General features: G+C 40.3%; 1 protein-coding gene across 1 annotated transcript; it reads right to left on the bottom strand.

Moving 5' to 3' along the window:
* Positions 1–1,404: 1,404 nt before the first annotated feature.
* Positions 1,405–19,823, bottom strand: LOC139382836 (retinal guanylyl cyclase 2-like). Its single transcript, XM_071127069.1, has 19 exons — positions 19,482–19,823; positions 18,462–19,281; positions 17,433–17,734; positions 16,801–17,155; positions 16,465–16,549; positions 16,228–16,324; positions 16,007–16,141; positions 15,800–15,880; positions 15,342–15,518; positions 15,011–15,167; positions 14,282–14,431; positions 13,800–13,948; positions 8,474–8,637; positions 8,060–8,252; positions 7,693–7,867; positions 3,963–4,061; positions 3,356–3,450; positions 3,173–3,258; positions 1,405–2,199 (listed from the first exon to the last, which is right to left on the bottom strand). Exons 2-19 carry the CDS (start codon positions 19,207–19,209, stop codon positions 2,115–2,117), a joined length of 3,333 nt encoding a protein of 1,110 aa, XP_070983170.1. The 5' UTR covers positions 19,210–19,281; positions 19,482–19,823; the 3' UTR covers positions 1,405–2,114.
* Positions 19,824–20,803: the final 980 nt, after the last annotated feature.

Genomic DNA, 20,803 nt, shown 5'->3' with positions numbered 1-20,803 from the left:
TCAGAAATACAGTGGAGACATTGTTAATGTTGTAAATGACTATTTTAGCTGGAAACGGCAGATTTTTTATGGAATATCTACATAGGCGTACAGAGGCCCATTATCAGCAACCATCACGCCTGTGTTCCAATGGCACGTTGTGTTAGCTAATCCAAGTTTATCAATTTAAAAGGCTAATTGATCATTAGAAAACCCTTTTGCAATTATTTTAGCACAGCTGAAAACTGATGTGATGTTTAAAGAAGCAATAAAACTGTCCTTCTTTAGACTAGTTGAGTATCTGGAGAATCAGCATTTGTGGGTTCGATTACAGGCTCAAAATGGCCAGAAACAAATAACTTTCTTCGTCAGTCTATTCTTGTTCTGAGAAATTAAGGCTATTCCATGCGAGAAATTGCTAAGAAACTGAAGATCTTGTACAACGCTGTGAACTACTCCCTTCACAGAACAGCGCAAACTGGCTCTAACGGGTATTGAAAGAGGAGTGGGAGGCACCGGTGCACAACTGGGCAAGAGTACAAGTACATTAGAGTGTCTAATTTGAGAAACTGACACCTCACAAGTCCTCAACTGGCAGCTTCATTAAATAGCACCCGCAAAACACCAGTCTCAACATCAACAGAGAAGAGGCAACTGGGGGATGCTGGCCTTCTAGGCAGAGTTCCTCTGTCCAGTGTCTGCATTCTTTTGCCCATCTTAATCTTTTCTTTTTATTGGCCAGTCTGAGATATGGCTAGAAGGCCAGCACCACCTCTTTACTGTTGACGTTGAGACTGGTGTTTCGTTTCTTGCCAATTTCTCGCATGGAATAGCCTTCATTTCTCAGAATAAGAATAGACTGACGAGTCTCAGAAGAAAGGTATTTTTTCTGGCCATTTTGAGCCTGTAATCAAACCCACAAATGCTGATGCTCCAGATACTCAACTAGTCTAAAGAAGGCCAGTTTTATTGCTTCTTTAAACATCACAACAGTTTTCAGCTGTGCTAAAAAAAAAACAATTTCAAGTGATCAATTAGCCTTTTAAAAGGATAAACTTGGATTAGCTAACACAACGTGCCATTGGAACACAGGAGTGATTTTTGCTGATAATGGGCCTCTGTACGCCCATGTAGATATTCTATAAAAAATCTGCCGTTTCCAGCTAAAATAGTCATTTACAACATTAACAATGTCTACACTGTATTTCTGATCAATTTGATATTATTTTAATGGACAATAAATTTGATTTTCTTTCAAAAACAAGGACATTTCGAAGTGACCCCAAACTTTTTAACGGTAGAGTATATTTCCTCTCACAACTTTGGAATGCTAACCTTACATTCTTACAAAGGTTTTTGGCCATAACTTAAAAATTGAATTTCATATTTTCCCATAACTAACTAAAATGAACTCTCTTCAGGTGAGTGCTCCTTTCAAAATGTTTAGAAGAGTGATGAAACAATAACAAAAATAGAAAATCATTTCCATTATGCATGTGATTAAAAGCTACAGTACAGTATGGGAGTGGAGAGATACAGTAGATCATTCTGTTGAGGTCTGGGACTTCAACTCCACTTGGCCATGTCCAGATGGGTTACAGTTTATGTCAAACTGATGTCAAAAGTTGAAATGTTTTGCATTTTAGCTAACTTTACCCCTAACCCTTTTCCTAACCTTAATTAAACTTAATTCTCATAAGTTACTACATTCATTCTCCTAACTTGCTGCGTAAATTCTCCTAACCCGCAATGATAAGTTTGTTTTGACATAAACTGTATCCCATCTAGACAAAAATACTCCACTGACACGAAGCCACTTAGTGGCCAATGGGAGTCCAGAGAAATAAGTGCATAGTTCATTAAGAAGACATGCACTATCCCTGTCGCAGGACAGTAATTCAACAACCTTCATTTCATTAGTGTTCTCCCTTTCTGCTGTGCTGGCCACAAGCAGATTACACAGACAGCAGCCAGGCAAATCCTATTAAAGGAGACCATGTAAGCCGCAGTGAGTAGGCCGGTCCATGCCCTCTGTCCACCAGTCCTTCATCATCCTTTTCTCTTCCTCTCTCTCTCTTCGGATGTGACCTCCTCCTCTCCCCATTTTTGTCTCTCTCTATCTCTGTCTCATCTGCTCAGATTTTAGGCTTGTCCACCTCCCGGTTGGCCTTGCGAAATATCGTCTTGATCTCATCTGTCACCATCTCTTGCCAGTTGTCCCTGAGAATGGAAGATCCAAAAACATTTAAACTCTACGTACTTCCACTTCAAACAATAGAAGGACTATCAGATTATTGCAAACATGGCAATTGGAGAAACAAGACGAGACAAGATGACATGGCAGAAGAAGCAGAATGTTAATTGTCTTCGAGGATAGGAGGCTGGTGATGGGAGGACGGCTCATATTAATGGCTGGAATGGAGTGAATTACGTGGTATCACACACATGGAAACCATGTATTTGATGTGCACCATTCCAATTATTCCGTTCCAGCCATTACTACGAGCCCATCCTCCCCACCTGTGTCTTAGAGGTGCTGCCTAAAATAAGAAGGTGAAAAGAACGGAAGGACGGTAATGACGGTGAACCACTCGATTAACCAAAATGAATAGAGCTTTTCTGGGATGGTCAAGGTCTGCTCTGCTTTTAACGGTATTGAAGGTGATAAGATTAGAAGATTAGAGAAGAGATCAGATCAAGAGACTATGGATGGACAGTATAGGGGGTGGGGGTAGTAGAGGGGGCTCAACAAAACCACACAGATTGTGAAAGCCACAAACCACATGCAACGGAAGACACCACACAACAACTAGATTTTCACCATGACACAACAGAGCACGGCATGCAAATTGCTAGCTACCTCCTCGATTTTGACTCAGAGAATCAAGCTTTTTCTTTGCTTTTTTTTCTCTTGTACGCTGCTATATCCTCTGGGTTCAGTCCATGATTGTCATCCCTAAAGTAGACAACACATGTACTGTAACACCACCATAACAGCCTCAATCACATCCTGGTACTCATTGGGACTCCATTTTTCTCATGCAGTGAATGATGAGAAAATGAGTGAAATTATTACACATAAACTGCTGTATAATCAATTAACAAATATTCACTGAATGAAATGTAGACATGTTAAGATTAACTTAGTTCTCGGCAGGGTCTCAACATAAGGTACGGTATTGTGAGGTCTTACCCTGGTTTAATCTCTGGAGGCTTCGGTAAAGGCTTTGTGAAGTTTTCTTTCCCAACCAGCCAGTATGTCTCTTCAATGCCTTTACCCTGTAGGAACACATCATTATTCATGATTTATTTATAAACAGTTGAAAGAAATCCTACAGGTGAACACATAGGATAATGTATTGTGAGGTGTTTATACCTTCAGCTCTGTCATGCCCCTGATGTCTATCTTGTAGCCCTCGTTGAGGGAGCGCAGGATCTTCACAGTGCTCATGTTTACATGAATTCTATAAGCTGAAAGGAAATAACACTGTCACGACAAACCATACCAGCAAAATAATGCAGACATCCTGTCACTTGTTAAATCCACTTCAATAATTGTAGATGAAGGGGGAGGAGACAGATTAAAAATGATTTTTAAGCTTTCAGACAATTGAGACATGGATTGTGTATGTGTGCCATTCAGAGGCTGAATGGGCAAGACAAAATACTTCAGTGCTTTTGAACGGGGTATGGTAGAAGGTGCCAGCCCAGGCGAACCGGTTTGTGTCAAGAACTGCAACGCTGCTGGGTTTTTCACACTCAACAGTTTCCCGTGTGTATCAAGAATATTCCACCCAATGGACATCCAGCCAACTTGACGCAACTGTGGGAAGCAATGGAGTCGACATGGGACAGCATCCCTGTGGAAAGCTTTCCACACCTTGTGGAGTCCATGCCCTGACGAATTGAGGCTGTTCCAACTCAATATTAGGAAGGTGTTCTTAATGTTTTGTAAATCAACACCAAGAACCTCTGATACTCACGCAGCCCAGTGGATTCCATACGCGAGGCGGTGTTGACTGTGTCTCCGAAAAGGCAGTACCGAGGCATGGTCAGACCCACCACCCCAGCAACACATGACCCTGTACACACACAACACATGAGCATCACATCTCAGACATCACATTGAGAAACCAAACCCTGGCCTGCTACTGTTTCAGCCGCCCTCGTTATGAATGATGGATCCCTACATACAGACAGTTAGAAAAGGAAATAGAATCAAAGTGATTGATTGTGATATGAAGAGCTTATTTCCAAAACACTATATCCACAAATTGTTCACATTGGTGCTTATGGGTAGCTTCATATTCGTGTTAAACATTACTTTTCCAATTCATCGATTTTAAGTGTGTATTAAAATGTAGTTATTTTTTGCAAAACCCTATGCATTGTTTAGCTAGAATGGAATGTTCGCACACTGTATATTTGACTGCGATATGTGGTTGTCTCAACTAGCTACCTTAAGATGAATGCACTCACGGTAAGTTGCTCTGGTTAAGAGCCTCCGCTAAATGACAAAAATGTCAAATGTTAATGTTTATGTCTTATATAACTGTATTGATAAAACATTTTTTAATTTAACTTCTTATGGCTGGGGGGCAGTATTGAGTAGCTTGGATGAATAAGTTGCCCAAAGTAAACGGCCTGCTCCTCAGTCTCAGTTGCTAATATATGCATAGTATTATTAGTATCGGATAGAAAACACTCTAAAGTTTCTAAAACTGTTTGAATGATGTCTTTGAGTATAACAGAACTCATATGGCAGGCAAAATCCTGAGGAGAAATCAAAACAGGAAGTGAGAAATCTGAGCTTTGTATGTATTCACCAGAGTCTCCAATGAAATCCCCTTGAGATATTAATCACGTTGCACTGCCTAGGGGTTCCACTAGATGTCAACCATCAATAGAAAATTGAATGAGACTTCTACGGTGTTGTGGGAGTGAATGAGAGCAGAATCTATCAGATGTCTGGCAGTCAGCCATCTTCTGATCACGCGCATTCCTCATGGTATTCACTTGCGTTCCATTGCTCATGAAGACACGAAGGAATACTCCGGTTGGAACTTTATTGAAGCTATATGTTAAAAACATCCTAATGATTGATTCTGTACTTAGTTTGAAATGTTTCTTCGACCTGTAATATAACGTTTTGAAGTTTTTGTCCGATCTAACGCTGACCAGAATGAGCGTTTGGATATGTATGCCAAACGCGCTAACAAAAGAAGGTATTTGGTCATAAATAACGGACATTATCGAACAAAACAAACATTTATTGTGGACCTGGGATTCCTGGAGTGCTTTCTGATGTAGATCATCATCAAAGGTAAGGGAATATTTATCATGTAATTTCTTGTTTATGTTGACGCCATCGTTGCGGCTATTGTGACTTTTACTTCGGAGCGCCGTCTCAGATTATTGCATGGGTTTCTTTTTCCGTAAAGTTGAAAAAAAATCTGACACAGCGGTTGCATTAAGGAGAGGTATATCTATAATTCCATGTGTATAACTTGTATTATCATCTACATTTATGATGAGTATTTCTGTTGAATGATGTGACTATGCAAAATCACTGGATGTTTTTGGAACTAGTGAATGTAACGCGCCAATGTAAACTCATATTTTGATAAATATGAACTTCATCAAACAAAACATACATGTAATGTGTAACATAAAGTCCTATGAGTGTCATCTGATGAAGATGATCAAAGGTTAGTGATTCATTTTATCTCTATTTCTGCTTTTTGTGGCTATGTGGTGACCTAACATAATCGTTTGTGGTGCTTTTGCTATAAAGCACATTTGAAATCGGACACTGTGATAGGATTAACAACAAGATTAGCTTTAAAATGGTATGAGATACATGTATGTTTGAGGAATTTTAATTATGAGATTTTTGATGTTTCGAAATTGGCGCTCTGCACTTTCACTGGCTGTTGTCATATCGCTCCCGTTAACGGGATTGCAGCCATAAGACGTTTTTACATATATCACAAATGTACCATTTGTACAGTTCTTTATTAAAAATGTAGTTATTTGTTACATTTGAATGTGTAAAACCTAGCAATACTACTTATTTCTTGAAGAGTAAGGTGAATATATCGTGTTTTGAGAAAACAACTGATTATTTGTCTCTCTAAAATGAAACGATCAAGTGATAGATTTTAAACAAATACATGTCTGTCATTGAACAAACCCATGCCTTGATTAGATATTGAAAAAACACACCAATCTCTTTCATAAGTTCTTTAAAACTTCTTACGGCTGAGATCCCGCTAACGGGATCGATATGACAACAGCCAGTGAAAGTGCAGGGCGCCAAATTCAAACAACAACAAATTACAATTCCTCAAACATACAAGTATTTTACACCACTTTAAAGATAAACTTGTTGTTAATCCCACCACAGTGTCCGATTTCAAAAAGGCTTTACGACGAAAGCACACCAAACGATTATGTTAGGTCAATACCTAGTTACAGAAAAACACAGCCATTTAGGTCAGTACCTAGTCACAAAAACCAGAAATAGAGATAAAATGAATCACTAACCTTTGATGATATTCATCAGATGACACTCATAGGACTTCATGTTACACAATACATGTATGTTTTGTTCGATAAAGTTCATATTTATATCCAAAAATCTCAGTTTACATTGGCGCGTTATGTTCAGTAATGTTTTGCTTCCAAAACATCCGGTGATTTTGCAGAGAGCCACATCAATTTACAGAAATACTCATAATAAACATTGCTAAAAGATACAAGTGTTATGCATGGAACTTTAGATAGACTCACTTACCTATGATGATCTTCATCAGAATGCACTCCCAGGAAACCCAGTTCCAAAATAACTGTTTGTTTTGTTCGATAAAGTCCATAATTTATGTCAAAATACCTCCTTTTTGTTCACGCGTTTAGTTCACAAATCCAAATTCACGACACGCAGGCCAGACGAAAAGTCAAAACGTTCCCTTACAGTTCGCAGAAACATGTCAAACGATGTATAGAATCAATCTTTAGGATGTTTTTAACATAAATCTTCAATAATGTTTCAACTGGAGAATTCCTTTGTCTTTAGAAATGCAATGGAACGCAGCTACCTCTCACGGGCAGCGCCTGACTGAGCTTATGACATTCTGCCAGACCTCTTACTCAATCAGCTCTTATTCTCTCCTCCTTCACAGTAGAAGCCTCAAACAAGGTTCTAAAGATTTTTGACATCTAGTGGAAGCCTTAGGAAGTGCAATTGGACCAAATGTACACTGTATCTTGGATAGGCAAAAAGTTGAAAAACTACAAACCTCAGATTTCCCACTTCCTGGTGGATTTTTTTCTCAGGTTTTTACCTGCCATATGAGTTATGTTATACTCACAGACATCATTCAAACAGTTGCAGAAACTTCAGAGTGTTTTCTATCCAAATATAATAATATGCATATCTTAGCTTCTGGGCCTGAGTAGCAGGCAGTTTACTCTGGGCACCTTATTCATCCAAGCTACTCAATACTGCCCCCCCAGCCATAAGAAGTTTAAACAATATAAGCTAATTTACCAACATTTCAGAAAATGGATATATGGTGTTTTGGAAAGAAACTCTTCATATTTATAAACACCTTACTTTGGCATACAACCATTGAGCAAGATTGATCATCTAGCTAATCAGCCAAACTTCAGAGTGTGTCTGCCAGGCAGGGACAACCCAATGCCCTCTCTCACCTGAGTGTATCCCTATTCGTATCCTGACGGGAATGCCGGGCATGTGGCGCATCTGGAAGGTGCCCACAGAGCTCAGGATGTTCAGGGACATGTTGGCTATTTCCGCTGCGTGTTTGTTTCCATTTCTCTTGGGTAGACCTGATGCCACCATGTAGGCATCACCAATGGTCTCCACCTATACAATGCAAACAAGCAGGCATACAGTGAAACATTGGCACGTTGATACTAAAAAAAATCATCACGTCACTTGATCTGTGCTGTTGTGAAGCTCCCCTGGCACGACACCCCAACCCGTTTCCAGCAACTATGATGCCTCGGCTCAACTCATTTTGGTTCAACACAGTAGTGTGAAAATAGTATAACTGACCTTGTATACGTCGTGGTTGCTGAGCACAGCGTCGAACAGCGTGTACAGGTCATTGAGCAGGTCCACCACCTCGATGGGATCACTGAGGGAAGAGATGGTGGTGAAGCCTACTATGTCACTGAAGTAGATGGTAACCTGGTCAAAGTACTCTGGCTCCACCGTCGCACCCGTCTTCAGAGCCTCTGCCACAGAACTGTAATGTGACAGGGGACATTTTGTGTTAGTGGTAACGTGTTAGTGGTAACATGACATAGAGCAACAAACAATCATTCGAAGTTGAAAGTAAAGTACTACATCATGTAATAAAAGGATAATACCCGTGGCATCAAACAAGAATGGTATCTTATAATAACAAGATGCCCATTGTCTTATTTAGTTGTCTCTGTGAGTGTTATAACATGATGCTTGACTCACGGAGGTAGCATCTCAGAGAGCAGTTTCTCTGTCCTCTGTTTCTCCACTTCCAGCTCCTCTGTCCTCTCTCTGATCAGGTCTTCCAGGTTAGACGAGTACTGCTCCAGCATCCGCAACATGGAGTCAATTATGTTGGTCTTCTTGCCCTTGTTGATCAGCTTGAACTGTGACATACACCATCAACATCGGTTTACCACTACATTATGTAATATCAGGTATGACTTATGATCTCTGTAAAAATCCATAAAGCTGATACAAGACTATGTCCGTGTCTGAAAACCTGAATACTAGCGTTCTAAATAGTATGCATTTTAGGTACATTACCTGTCAAAAGGTTGGACTCACCTACACCTTCAAGGGTTTTTCTTTATTTTTTACTATTTTCTACATTGTAGAATAATAGTGAAGACATCAAAACTATGACATAACACATATGGAATCATGTAGTAACCAAAAAAGTGTTTAAAAAAATCTAAATATATTTTATATTTGAGATTCTTCAAAGTAAGCACCTTTGGCCTTGATGACAGCTTTGCACACTCTTGGCATTCTCTCAACCAGCTTCACCTGGAATGCATTTCAATTAACAAGTGTTCCTTGTTAAAAGTTAATTTGTGGAATTTCCTTCCTTCTTCTTGAGCCAATCAGTTGTGTTGTGACAAGGTAGGGGTGGAAAATAGAAGATAGCCCTATTTGGTAAAAAAACAAGACCATATTATGGCAAGAACAGCTCAAATAAGCAAAGAGAAATGACAGTCCATCATTACTTTAAGACATGAAGGCCAGGCAATACGGAACATTTCTAGAACTTTGAAAGTTTCTTCAAGTGCAGTCGCAAAAACCATCAAGTGCTATGATGAAACTTGCGCTCATGAGGATAAGTTCATTAGAGTTAACTGCACCTCAGATTGCAACGCAAATAAATGCTTCACAGAATTCAAGTAACAGACACATCTCAACATCAACTGTTCAGAGGAGACTGCATGAATCAGGCCATCATGGTCAAATTGCTGGAAAACACTACTAAAAAACACTACTAAAGGACACCAATAATAATAAGAGAATTGCTTTGGCCAAAAAACATGAGCAATGGACATTAGACCGTTGGAAATCTGTCCTTTGGTCTGATGAGTCCAAATTTGAGATTTTTGGTTCCAACTGCAGTGTCTTCGTGAGACTCAAAGTAGGTGAAAGGATGATCACCACATGTGTAGTTCCCACTGTGAAGCATGGAGTAGGAGGTGTGATGGTGTGGGGTTTCTTTGCTGGTGACAATGTCAGTGATTTATATGATTTATATGATATGCAACTTTTCAGGGAAGTTAGGAACCAATATACACAGCCAGTTAGGAAAGCTAAGGCTAGCTTTTTAAAACAGAAATTTGCATCCTGTAGCACACACTCAAAAAAGTTCTGGGACACTGTAAAGTCTATGGAGAACAAAAGCACCTCCTCCCAGTTGCCCACTGCACTGAGGCTAGGAAACATTGTCACCACCGATAAATCCACTATAATTGAGAATTTCAATAAGCATTTTTCTACGGCTGGCCATACTTTCTACCTGGCTACCCCTACCCCGGTCAACTGCCCTGCACGCCCTACAGCAACTCGCCCAAGCCTCCCCCATTTCTCCTTCACCCAAATCCAGATAGCTGACGTTCTGAAAGAGCGGCAAAATCTGGACCCCTACAAATCATTCGGGCTAGACAATCTGGACCCTCTCTTTCTAAAATGATCTGCCAAAATTGTTGCAACCCCTATTACTAGCCTGTTCAACCTCTCTTTCGTATTGTCTGAGATTCCCAAAGATTGGAAAGCTGCCACGATCATCCCCCTCTTCAAATCCCCCTCTTCTAGTGCTGTCAGAGCAGCTCACAGATCACTGCACCTGTACATAGCTCATCTGTAAATAGCCCATCCAATCTACCTCATCCCCATACTGTATTTATTTATTTATTTTGCTCCTTTGCACCCCGGTATCTACTTGCACATTCATCTTCTGCACATCTATCACTCCAGTGTTTAATTGGTATATTGTAATTACTTCGCCACCATGGCCTATTTATTGCCTTACCTCCCTTATCTTACCTCATTTGCACACACTGTATATAGACTTTTTCTACTGTATTATTGACTGTATGTTTGTTTATTCCATGTGTACTTGTGTTGTTGTATGTGTCGAACTGCTTTGCTTTATCTTGGCCAAGTCACAGTTGTAAATGAGAACTTGTTCTCAACTAGCCTACCTGGTTAAATAAAGGTGAAATAAATGTATTTAGAATTCAAGGCACACTTAACCAGCATGGCTACCACAGCATTCTGCAGCGATACGCCATCCCATCCGGTTTGTGTAAGGGCAATTTGACCATGAAGGAGAGTGATGGAGTGCTACATCAGATGACCTGGCCTCCACAATTACTCGACCTCAACTCAAATTAGATGGTTTGGGATGAGTTGAACTGCAGAGTGAAGGAAATGCAGCCAACAAGTGCTCTGCATATGTGGGAACTCCTTCAAAACGGTTGGAAAATCATTCCAGGTGAAGCTGGTTGAGAGAATGCCAAGAGTGTGCAAAGCTGTCATCAAGGCAAAGGGGGGCTACTTGTCACGCCCTGACCATAGAGAGCTGTTTATTCTCTATGTTGGTTGGGTCGGGGTGTGATTTAGGGTGGGTTATCTAGGGGAATTGCATTTCTATGTTGGCCTGATATGGTTCCCAATCAGAGGCAGCTGTTTATCGTTGTCTCTGATTGGGGATCATATTTAGGTAGCCATTTCCCCATTGTATTTGTGGGATCTTGACTATGTTTGTGTGTAGTTGCTTTCTGCACTGCATGTAGCGTCACGTTTCATTTATTCACTTTATTATTTTTGTGCTTTAAGTTTCTCTTCTAAATAAAGGATGGAAACATATCACGCTGCATCTTGGTCCACTCATTATGACGAGCGTGACATTACTTTGAAGAATCTAAAATATATTTTTGGTTACTACATGATTCCATATGTGTTATTTCATAGTTTTGATGTCTTCATTGTTATTCTACAATGCAGAAAATAGTAAAAAATAAAGAAAAACCCTTCAATGAGTAGGTGTGTCCAAACTTTTGACTGGTACTGTATGCAAAAATAGAACGTTTCATAGTAAGTGAAATTTCAAAACTCAAGTATGCTTTAAATTGAGCATTATTTGATGACACATTCTCAGGATGGGTGAGCCGAGTATGTTAGTTGTTGCGTACTGCATTTGTTTTTACTAAACCGTACGTTCTAAATAGTGTGTAATACGATTAGTACACAGTATCTCGTTTTATTAAGTAGTAGGCAAGACTGATTTTGGACCCGGCCCATGAGTGCTGAGAGACCAATTTCTGCTGTCCACAGCCTATAATTACCCAGACATATTCCCTGCATTATCTTGCTATGACACTGACAGCAGGTAACTGTAAGAATATTTCCCAAGATAAATACACAACGCAGAGGACGAGAGGTCAATAGAGTACAAAAGGTCAAGAGGACTAAAAGTCAATAGAGTACTAACGATTAATGGAAATAGTGTTTTTTCTGTAATAGGGGATTAATGATCAATGGGTCAGAGACATGGGAGGAATTTCAGTCTGGGACTCATAGCTATATGGCAAGTTCTCATTGGTCCAAATTGATTCCTGAAATAGTATACTTGTTATTTAGCCATTGGCCCAGTTTTATTACAAGGAAATCCAATTGTTCAACCACAGGCTAGGGCTGGGTTCTAAAGTACATCCTGTCCCTTTGTTCTGATGAGACAATCACAGGAGAGAATCACAGGAAAAAATCACTGAAGAGAATCACTGAGGACAGGGGAGAATGAACTACAGTTGAAGTCGGAGGTTTACATACACTTAGGTTGGAGTCATTAAAACTCGTTTTTCAACCTCTCCACAAATGTCTTGTTAACAAACTATAGTTTTGGCAAGTCGGTTAGGACATCTACTTTGTGCATGACACAAGTCATTTTTCCAACAATTGTTTACAGACAGATTATTTCACTTATAATTCACTGTATCACAATTCCAGTAGGTCAGAATGTTACATACACTAAGTTGACTGTGCCTTTAAACTGCTTGGAAAATTCCAGAAAATGATGTCATGACTTTAGAAGCTTCTGATAGGGTAATTGACATTATTTGAGTCAAATGGTGGATGTATTTCAGGGCCTACCTTCAAACTCAGTGCCTCTTTGCTTGACATCATGGGAAAATGAAAAAAAATCAGCCAAGACCTGAGAAAAAAAATTGTAGACCTCCACAAGTCTGGTTCATCCTTGGGAGCAATTTACAAACGCCTGAAGGTACCACGTTCATCTTTACAAACAATAGTACGCAAGTGTAAAAAACATGGGACCACTCAGCCGGGACCACACATACCGCTCAGGAAGGAGACGAGTTCTGTCTCCTAGAGATGAACGTAATTTGGTGCGAAAAGTGCAAATCAATCCCAGAACAACAGCAAAGGACCTTGTGAAGATGCTGGAGGAAACAGGTAGAAAAGTATCTATATCCACTGTAAAACGTGTCCTATATCGACATAACCTGAAAGGCCGCTAAGCAAGGAAGAATCCACTGCTCTAAAACCGCCATAAAAAAAGCTAGACTACAGTTTGCAACTGCACATGGGGACAAAGATCGTACTTTTTGGAGAAATGTCCTCTGGTCTGATGAAACAAAAATAGAACTGTTTGGCCATAATGACCATTGTTATGTTAGGAGGAAAAAGGGTTATAGGTGCAAGCCGAAGAACATCATCCCAACCATGAATAAAATGCTAATTAATTACTTAAAAATCCAGAAATTCCCATGTGATTTTCTGGATTTTTGTTTTAGATTCCGTCTCTCACAGTTGAAGTGTACCTATGATAAAAATTACAGACCTCTACATGCTTTGAAAGTAGGAAAACCTGCAAAATCGGCAGTGTATCAAATACTTGTTCTCCACACTGTTTGTAAACTTCTGACCCACTGGGAATATGATGAAAGAAATAAAAGCTGAAATAAATCATTCTCTCTAATATTATTCTGACATTTCACTTTCATAAAATAAAGTGGTGATCATAACTGACCTAAAACAGGGAATTTTTACTAGGATTAAATGTCAGGAATTGTGAAAAACTGAATTTAAATGTATTTGGCTAAGTTGTATGTAAACTTTCGACTTAAACTGTACCTCTCAGTATAACATCTCCTCTTTGAATAAACCTATTTTTCTCCCCCTGATTTGATTTGGGGTGTGTTTTATTGAAGAGTAATGTCAACTGCTAATATAACCATGGAGACAGATGAGTGTTGCTGACCCGGTCAAAGATCTCATCGAAGGCTGGTCTCCGGTCAGGCTGTTCACTCCAGCACTGTTTCATCAGCTGAATACACTCCAGAGGAGCCTGATCTGGGGCCACCGTAGGCCTGCACATGGGAGGAGGCTTCTTCACCTTACGGATGATCTCTGATTGGGAGGAAGAGAGAAAGAGAGGTGAGAGGTTATATAGCAACAGCACTAGAGCATAACAACTCATTACACAGCTTATTGGCAGCTGGTACTAGACAGTTTGTCAAAGCAAAGCAGAAATGCTGTACAATATGTAGCTACATTATACACTGTAGATAGGGAAATTATTGTGATTTACAACTCTGACATTACTCGATATATACCAGTATAACTAATCAATCAATTGATGTTGATCCACAAAATACCAAAAAATGACCTCAAGGTAAAACAAAACATTTCCTCTCAGAGTGGATTGTATGGTTTTGCCTGTTTTTTATCCCCCAGACCTACCCGCAGGGGTCAGACCCAGCATGCAATACGGAAGTCCTCGGACAACCACCTCCTGGAGTATAATGGCAAAACTATACACATCTCCTTTATAGGTGCCCTTCCGAGAGTTCTCCACGTCTCGGAGGAACTCTGGAGCTGTCCAAAACTGATCTGAGATAAAGAAGCACAGAGTCATGATTTTGGCATGGTAGTTAAATGCAGCACATTTAAATGACATAGATGTATGCTCACAAACTAGAAATACAAATGGTTGTGTTTGAAGTCCATCTTTAAAGGTCCAATGCAGCAATTTTAATTTCAATATCAAATCATTTCTGGGTAACAATTAATAAGTACCTTACAAAAATAGCTTCTTAGTAAAATGACATTTCTCAAGCAAGAATTTTGCTAGGACTGTCTGGGAGTGGTCTGAGAGAGGGGCCTAACTGGAGGATCCTAGTGGGAGGGATGTGTAACCTGAAAACTGTTATTGGCAGAGAGGAGGGAAAACTCTCTTTGTTATGATGTCACCTGGTGGTCCAACACACCACCCATGCAAAACAAGCTGAAATTTAAGGCGGTATTTTCAAATAACTCTTACACTAAAAGGGCATTAACATAATTTTCAAAATTTCACAGAGTTATTTCAACCTCATAGTGTGGAAATATATATCACATTTTTGACTGCACTGTCAAAAAAAGAGTGACATTTCTTTCCCAAAAATGTGCAGATCTAGGCATAGATGTTACCTTCAGGTAGAACTAGATTTTGGGGGGATTTCTGGGATTCCAGCAGCTCGTTAAAGCCATAGTCTGTGATCTTGAGGACAAAGCGACCGTCCACCACACAGTTCCGTGACTTCAGCCGGCCGTGAGGGAACTCTCGATGGTGCAGATACTTCATACCCTGAGAGGCCAATATGATCAACACATGTAAACCATTGGTGTTACTTATGACAAAGTACTAGAAAAACAATTTAAATTAACATGATCAGGTTTTATAAGATATTTTAAAATCTTATTGGGACAAATTAGACTAGCAGAAAAAGTTCTGTAACATGACACGTCAAACATGTCATACCTTGATTAGATCCAGCAACAGAGAAGACTTGAACATCCAGTCCAGCTTCACGTCGTCGTTCCTCAGGAGGTCCTGCAGGCTGCCACGGGAACAATGCTCCGTCACCACAGCAAACATGTCACAGTCTGTGAAGAACCCCAGGAACGGATTGATGTTCTCATTTCGCAGATCCTTCATCTGGACACATTCACACAAAAAATAGACCCCAAAGTTAACAAAAACAACCTCACATCCCAGACAAGATTCTATACATTATATTATTTCTCATGTTTTCTTAATAGTATAATACTAATAATTTAAAATATATATATGAAATAAAATGCACTATATACATTTATATTAAATGTTTAATTAGCTATACTATTTTAGATATTTATTTCTGCACTGTTGGGTAGAGCTCGCAAGCATTTCACTGACCTTGTGCTTGAAATTGCTGTTGTTGTTATGTTTTATTTTACCTTTGTAAAGATCTTGGTCGTGCTCTGCTTGACTTCCTTGAAATGGCCTTCTTCAAACTTTTTCAGCCACACCCAGTCACCCTGTGAAGCGATGGACAAAAATATGTGGTTTTATCCTGGCTCCATTCTCTACAAGTCAAGTTGAAATCTTTTGGGATAGGAATGAAAATTTGACTTGTGGTTCAGCGGTCAACGTCGTCTACTTACTTCATAGACAGCTACATTTGTGGTCTCATGTGTTGCTGTTGTGATGCTGTCCACAGAGTGGTGCGGGTCTCCTGAATGCATACTGTTGTTGTCTATCGCACTTTTAGAGTCACCCAGGTCCTCTAGAGTGATTTTCTATGAGGCATAAAATATATGAATGAACATACAGTATATCAGATAGAGGTAATGTTGTAGAGAATCACATGGGACAATATATTTACTCTCTTGCTAAGCTGAGGGTTGATGAATGTGAGGTCCTCTAGAGTCAGTAGGATCCGATTGGGACCCTTCACCAACTGGATCTGCTGGATTCTCCTCCTGCCAGCCAATCAGAGAGCATGTCAGCCAAGATCACAGCACAGCAATACCAACTATCTCTGTCTGGGTTTATAGTCTCTATGTATCTGAACAGCATAAAAATACAGTAAGAAACAGAACAGAACAGTGAGAAGAGTTACCTTACAAACAGACTTAGACCAAGTCCTCCCACGATCATAACGAAGAGGATCACAAACACCACTATGACGAAGGTTATCTCCACACCTGAGACACAGGTAAGAGATGGAGACTAAAGACATAGTTTGGTTGTGTGATGGAAGAATGAAAGACACAAACTAACAACTTTATGTTTTACTTTAATTGATTTAGTAAATATTTCCTTAACTCTATTTTTTGAACTGCATTGTTGGTTAAGGGCTTGTAAGTAAGCATTTCACGGTAAGGTCTACCTACACCTGCTGTATTCGGCGCATATGACAAATAAAATACGATTTGATTTTAAACAGATTCTCTACCTCCAGTGCAGATTGTGTTCGGTTCAAACCAACAGCTGGAGTCTGAGGGAGGAGGGGAACCCCCGGGGAAGTTAATGGACTTCCCCGCGAAGCGAACCATGTCAGCGCTCAGGTCCACCATATAGGAGCGGTACAGCTGACCCTCCCATCCGTCGGAGTCCAAGATGACATAGTTAGTCTGGCTCTCCCCTTCAGTGTCTATCTGGATCTTCTGGTTGAAGCCAGAGAACGTCATGTTCCTGGTGAAATAAGCTAGGTTGGTCCCAGAGAGCCACTTGCCAGCTCTTCTGGCATTGTGCATGGCTTTGGCAAGGAGGTAAATACCGTTGTAAATGGTTCCAAACAGGGGGTTGACCTGGAATGCAAGGAGGCCATTGATAAATTGTTTATTTGGCTAAAGTGATTAGCTTTTCCAAAACTGAGAGTGATACATTGACCTAAAACAGATAAAATCATCAAATGACCTGAAGACTATGGTGTTTCTCCATATAACCAATATTCAATAAATGCAATCAATGGCATATTTATAATACTATTGTAATAACAATGTGATAACATAACAATCAATTGAAATTCAGATGGAATCCACTCACATCCCAAAAGTGAAAATATCAAAAAAGCACCCTCCTCACCTGCTGTGGGACCAGTGATATGGTGAGTTCCTCAAACCTCTTGGCCATGTTGAACGCCTCATTGAATGACATCAGATCTGAGGACACAGTGATGGTGAGCACGGCGTCGTAGGCCTGCCGCAACTTGGTGTTGTTTTGCAGGAGGAAGTAGGATGTGTTGGCGTAGGGCAGGCTGTAGAGCAGGGTGTCGTAGGGGAGAAACACGTATCGGCCCTTCGTCAGACCCATCTCATGGGCCTTCAGCAGGAAGGCTGTCTGCTGCTCCCCACCAATAAGAGCAGAGTGCATGCACATGATGATCACTGGAACACACAGGACAGAGACAGTGAGGGGTCGCCACCTGGAATGACCATGTGCATGAAGGAATTGCATCTCTGTGCATGTTGCTGAATCATCCTACTGTAAAAACAAATTATTCATTCATTGATTCACACTTCAGAGACAACCCCTAATCAAGTTAAAAATAACTTAATCAACACAGGTTGAGGTAACATTCATCATTGGCCAACATGACCCTACCTTAAAGGGTCAATCTGTAGTTGCTGCATAACATTTGGGACTTATAAATGAATGATATGTACCCATTGATTCTAGAACAATATAACTTATGTCTCATTAGCTTATTCCAACTGTCTTATCCCATCAGAACCCGAAATTAAAGCTCATTGTACTCCAATGTTTGTAAACAAAGTAAATGTAAACAAACACTGTATAGTCTCTAACATGGTTAAAACTATAATGTTGATATCATGGATGGTTAGTAATTGTATCCATAGCTCTATCTATGAATTTGAAAGGGGTTAGATTTCTTCTACCCCATCCCTCAGTTTATTACGGAAACCAGGGCAGGGAAATGCTTTGTTATTGTTTCAGTTGAGGATGACCCTTTTAAACTGATCAATCACATAGTTGTGTAGGCCTACTGTCTTGTGAGGCTTGATAGCATAACCTGCACATACTTCACTCGTATCTCTTCAGTAACTAAAACTTCCGCAAAGAGACGGTAAAGAAATGGTTAAAAACACTCGCCTTTGATCTCCCCCGCAGCCTGGATTCTGCTCAATGTACTCTCCATCTCCGTCTCGTTCATTCCCACCGACGCTACTATGCCAACGGGAAGTCCCTGGCTCCGCAGGGAGTTGGCCACTTTACCGGCGGTGTCCATCCAGATATCCTCATTGGAAGACACGATGCCGATGTTGGCCCAACAGAAATGCTTCAACACCGTGAACAACACCCGTGTGGGTGACGGCAGTGTCCGTGCGAAGGTTGGGTAACCCTTGATTCGATCCAACTCATAGTTAATACAAGCCCAGGAAAATATAGCTTTATCCCAGTTTTTGCTCAAAAGTGAGGCTGCGTCACAGTATCCTGGATTCGTGGGGCCGACGAAACCGTCCACCATTTTCTCGTAGTACACAAATGTGGTCAACGCTTTAGACGTTTCACATGCTTCTTGCAGGATCACGAAGTCCAATTTGCTTCCCAAATCTAAACTGAAATCCTCGTTTATTCTACCCACGGCCAATTTAGCGGCCACCGCAGGTAGGGCCTTGGAGTAGACCGGGTCGCAGTTCCAGGGCCCAAGGACCCCAACTTTGAAGATTAAACACTGGACACAGCATGGAAACGTCAAAACCCCGAGCAGGACCCATAGCAGAAAGTTATAGAATGGCAGCGTTGTAAGGCTTTGTCTGCTCTTGAAGATGGTGGGGCTGTATGGATAGTTGGATAAGTCCCATAGCACACCTCCAACATTTAGAGGAATATGTTGCATTATCCTGCCTGAGTATCCGTATTGGTGAACTGTGATCCTACATCAGAGCATTATAAACCAAACCAAAGACACCTGCAAAAAAAAGTTTAGAGTAGCCTATTTATTTGAACATAATTTCTAATTAGGGTTAGGCTACTTCAAAGTTCATTGAACTGCATAGCGTTAAAACAAAGTAGGCTATGTGAAAGTGAGATCACTGTATTTGATAGCATGTTTTCCCAAAGATACACTCGTGAAATAGCATAACTTGAAGCATAATAGGTTGCACTTACCATTGCTTTTCTTGGCCTTCTTGAAAGCTGAGAAGCCCGAAGAGAGTTTTTTAACACTCCTGATTTTTTCCCCAGTAATCCTTACCTCACCATTTCAGTATTATCTATATTTTAACACATGTAAAATGTCCTACCGTTGCCCAGTTGAAGACACAACACCTCATTATCTTTCTGGTCTGTATGATAGAGTGAGGAAGAGGCAGGAGCTCCCTTCTGTCTGTCAACTTCAGCACCCTAGAGAGCTCCTTACATCCCGCTGTTCGCGCTTCACGAGGCTATCGCGCGCTACACAGGTTCACTCCACACGCAAGTTACATTTTTCTCACCTTATAATATTAGCTCATTAGATTCAAACAGACTAACATTATGTATTATTGTAAGGTATCATTGGAAAGTCAAGGTTACCTGATGCTCAACAGGTTGCAGAAACTTAGATTACTAAAGCATTCAAAATAAAGCGATATTTTCTTCAATGTCAAACTTATTTATATTGAATTTCTAACGAATATATATTGTACATTATAACAGGCCAAGATCAACCACGCCAATTCAATCAAAGCCCTTTCAAAGTGACCTGTAGGCAAAACGGGTGCTGCACACGGACCTAATCCATATTCGGTAAGGCATACTATAAGAGGATTGTCAATGCACGTTGGAGTCTCTGAAACACATTACCGTCCCACAAAGCCTTGTCAAGATAGTAGCCTTATATTCTATAGAATATCACATTTTTATTTACAGAGAGGGCTCTAAAGAAATATAATTAGACATTTTCTATTTGCCACTAATAACAGTGATGAAGATGAAAAACTGAAAGTAGTTTTTCTAGGGTAATTTAACTTATTTTTTTCCTTTGCCATGGAGACAGCTTGTTGCATGAACAATATGCACCGAGCAATAATTGGTCTGATGCGTTTATGTGACAATGATAGGCCTCACACTTAAATTGAATTTGCTCTCAGGTGTTGAGGGAATAATTAACGTTAACGAAGGGTTCTCCCTGCTCGTGTATCCCCCGAGCTCCTCAATATTTGCCTGCGTCAGTCATTTCAGCTGTTTTGACGTCGCATTTCAGGAACACAGTACCAATTTAGACAGATTAGGCTAGTGGCAGGGCCTCCCCCCAAAAATTATACCCCTACCCGAGGTCGAACAAAACACAACCATGTTTTTTCACATCTCTAATGCCTCCCATTTATTAAATGGTTGGTTATGAAAAAATATTTTACTCAAAAACTAAACTCAAAACGTGCTGGCTGGAGGGGGGATGGGTCACATAAACTCATGTAACCCAATATTGCAAGCGCTGATATTGCTCAAAT

Source organism: Oncorhynchus clarkii, chromosome 24 (assembly GCF_045791955.1).
Source record: "Oncorhynchus clarkii lewisi isolate Uvic-CL-2024 chromosome 24, UVic_Ocla_1.0, whole genome shotgun sequence".
Taxonomy (NCBI): Eukaryota; Metazoa; Chordata; class Actinopteri; order Salmoniformes; family Salmonidae; genus Oncorhynchus; species Oncorhynchus clarkii.
Note: the sequence above shows the minus strand (reverse complement) of the source record. Positions and strands in the feature narration are given on the sequence as shown.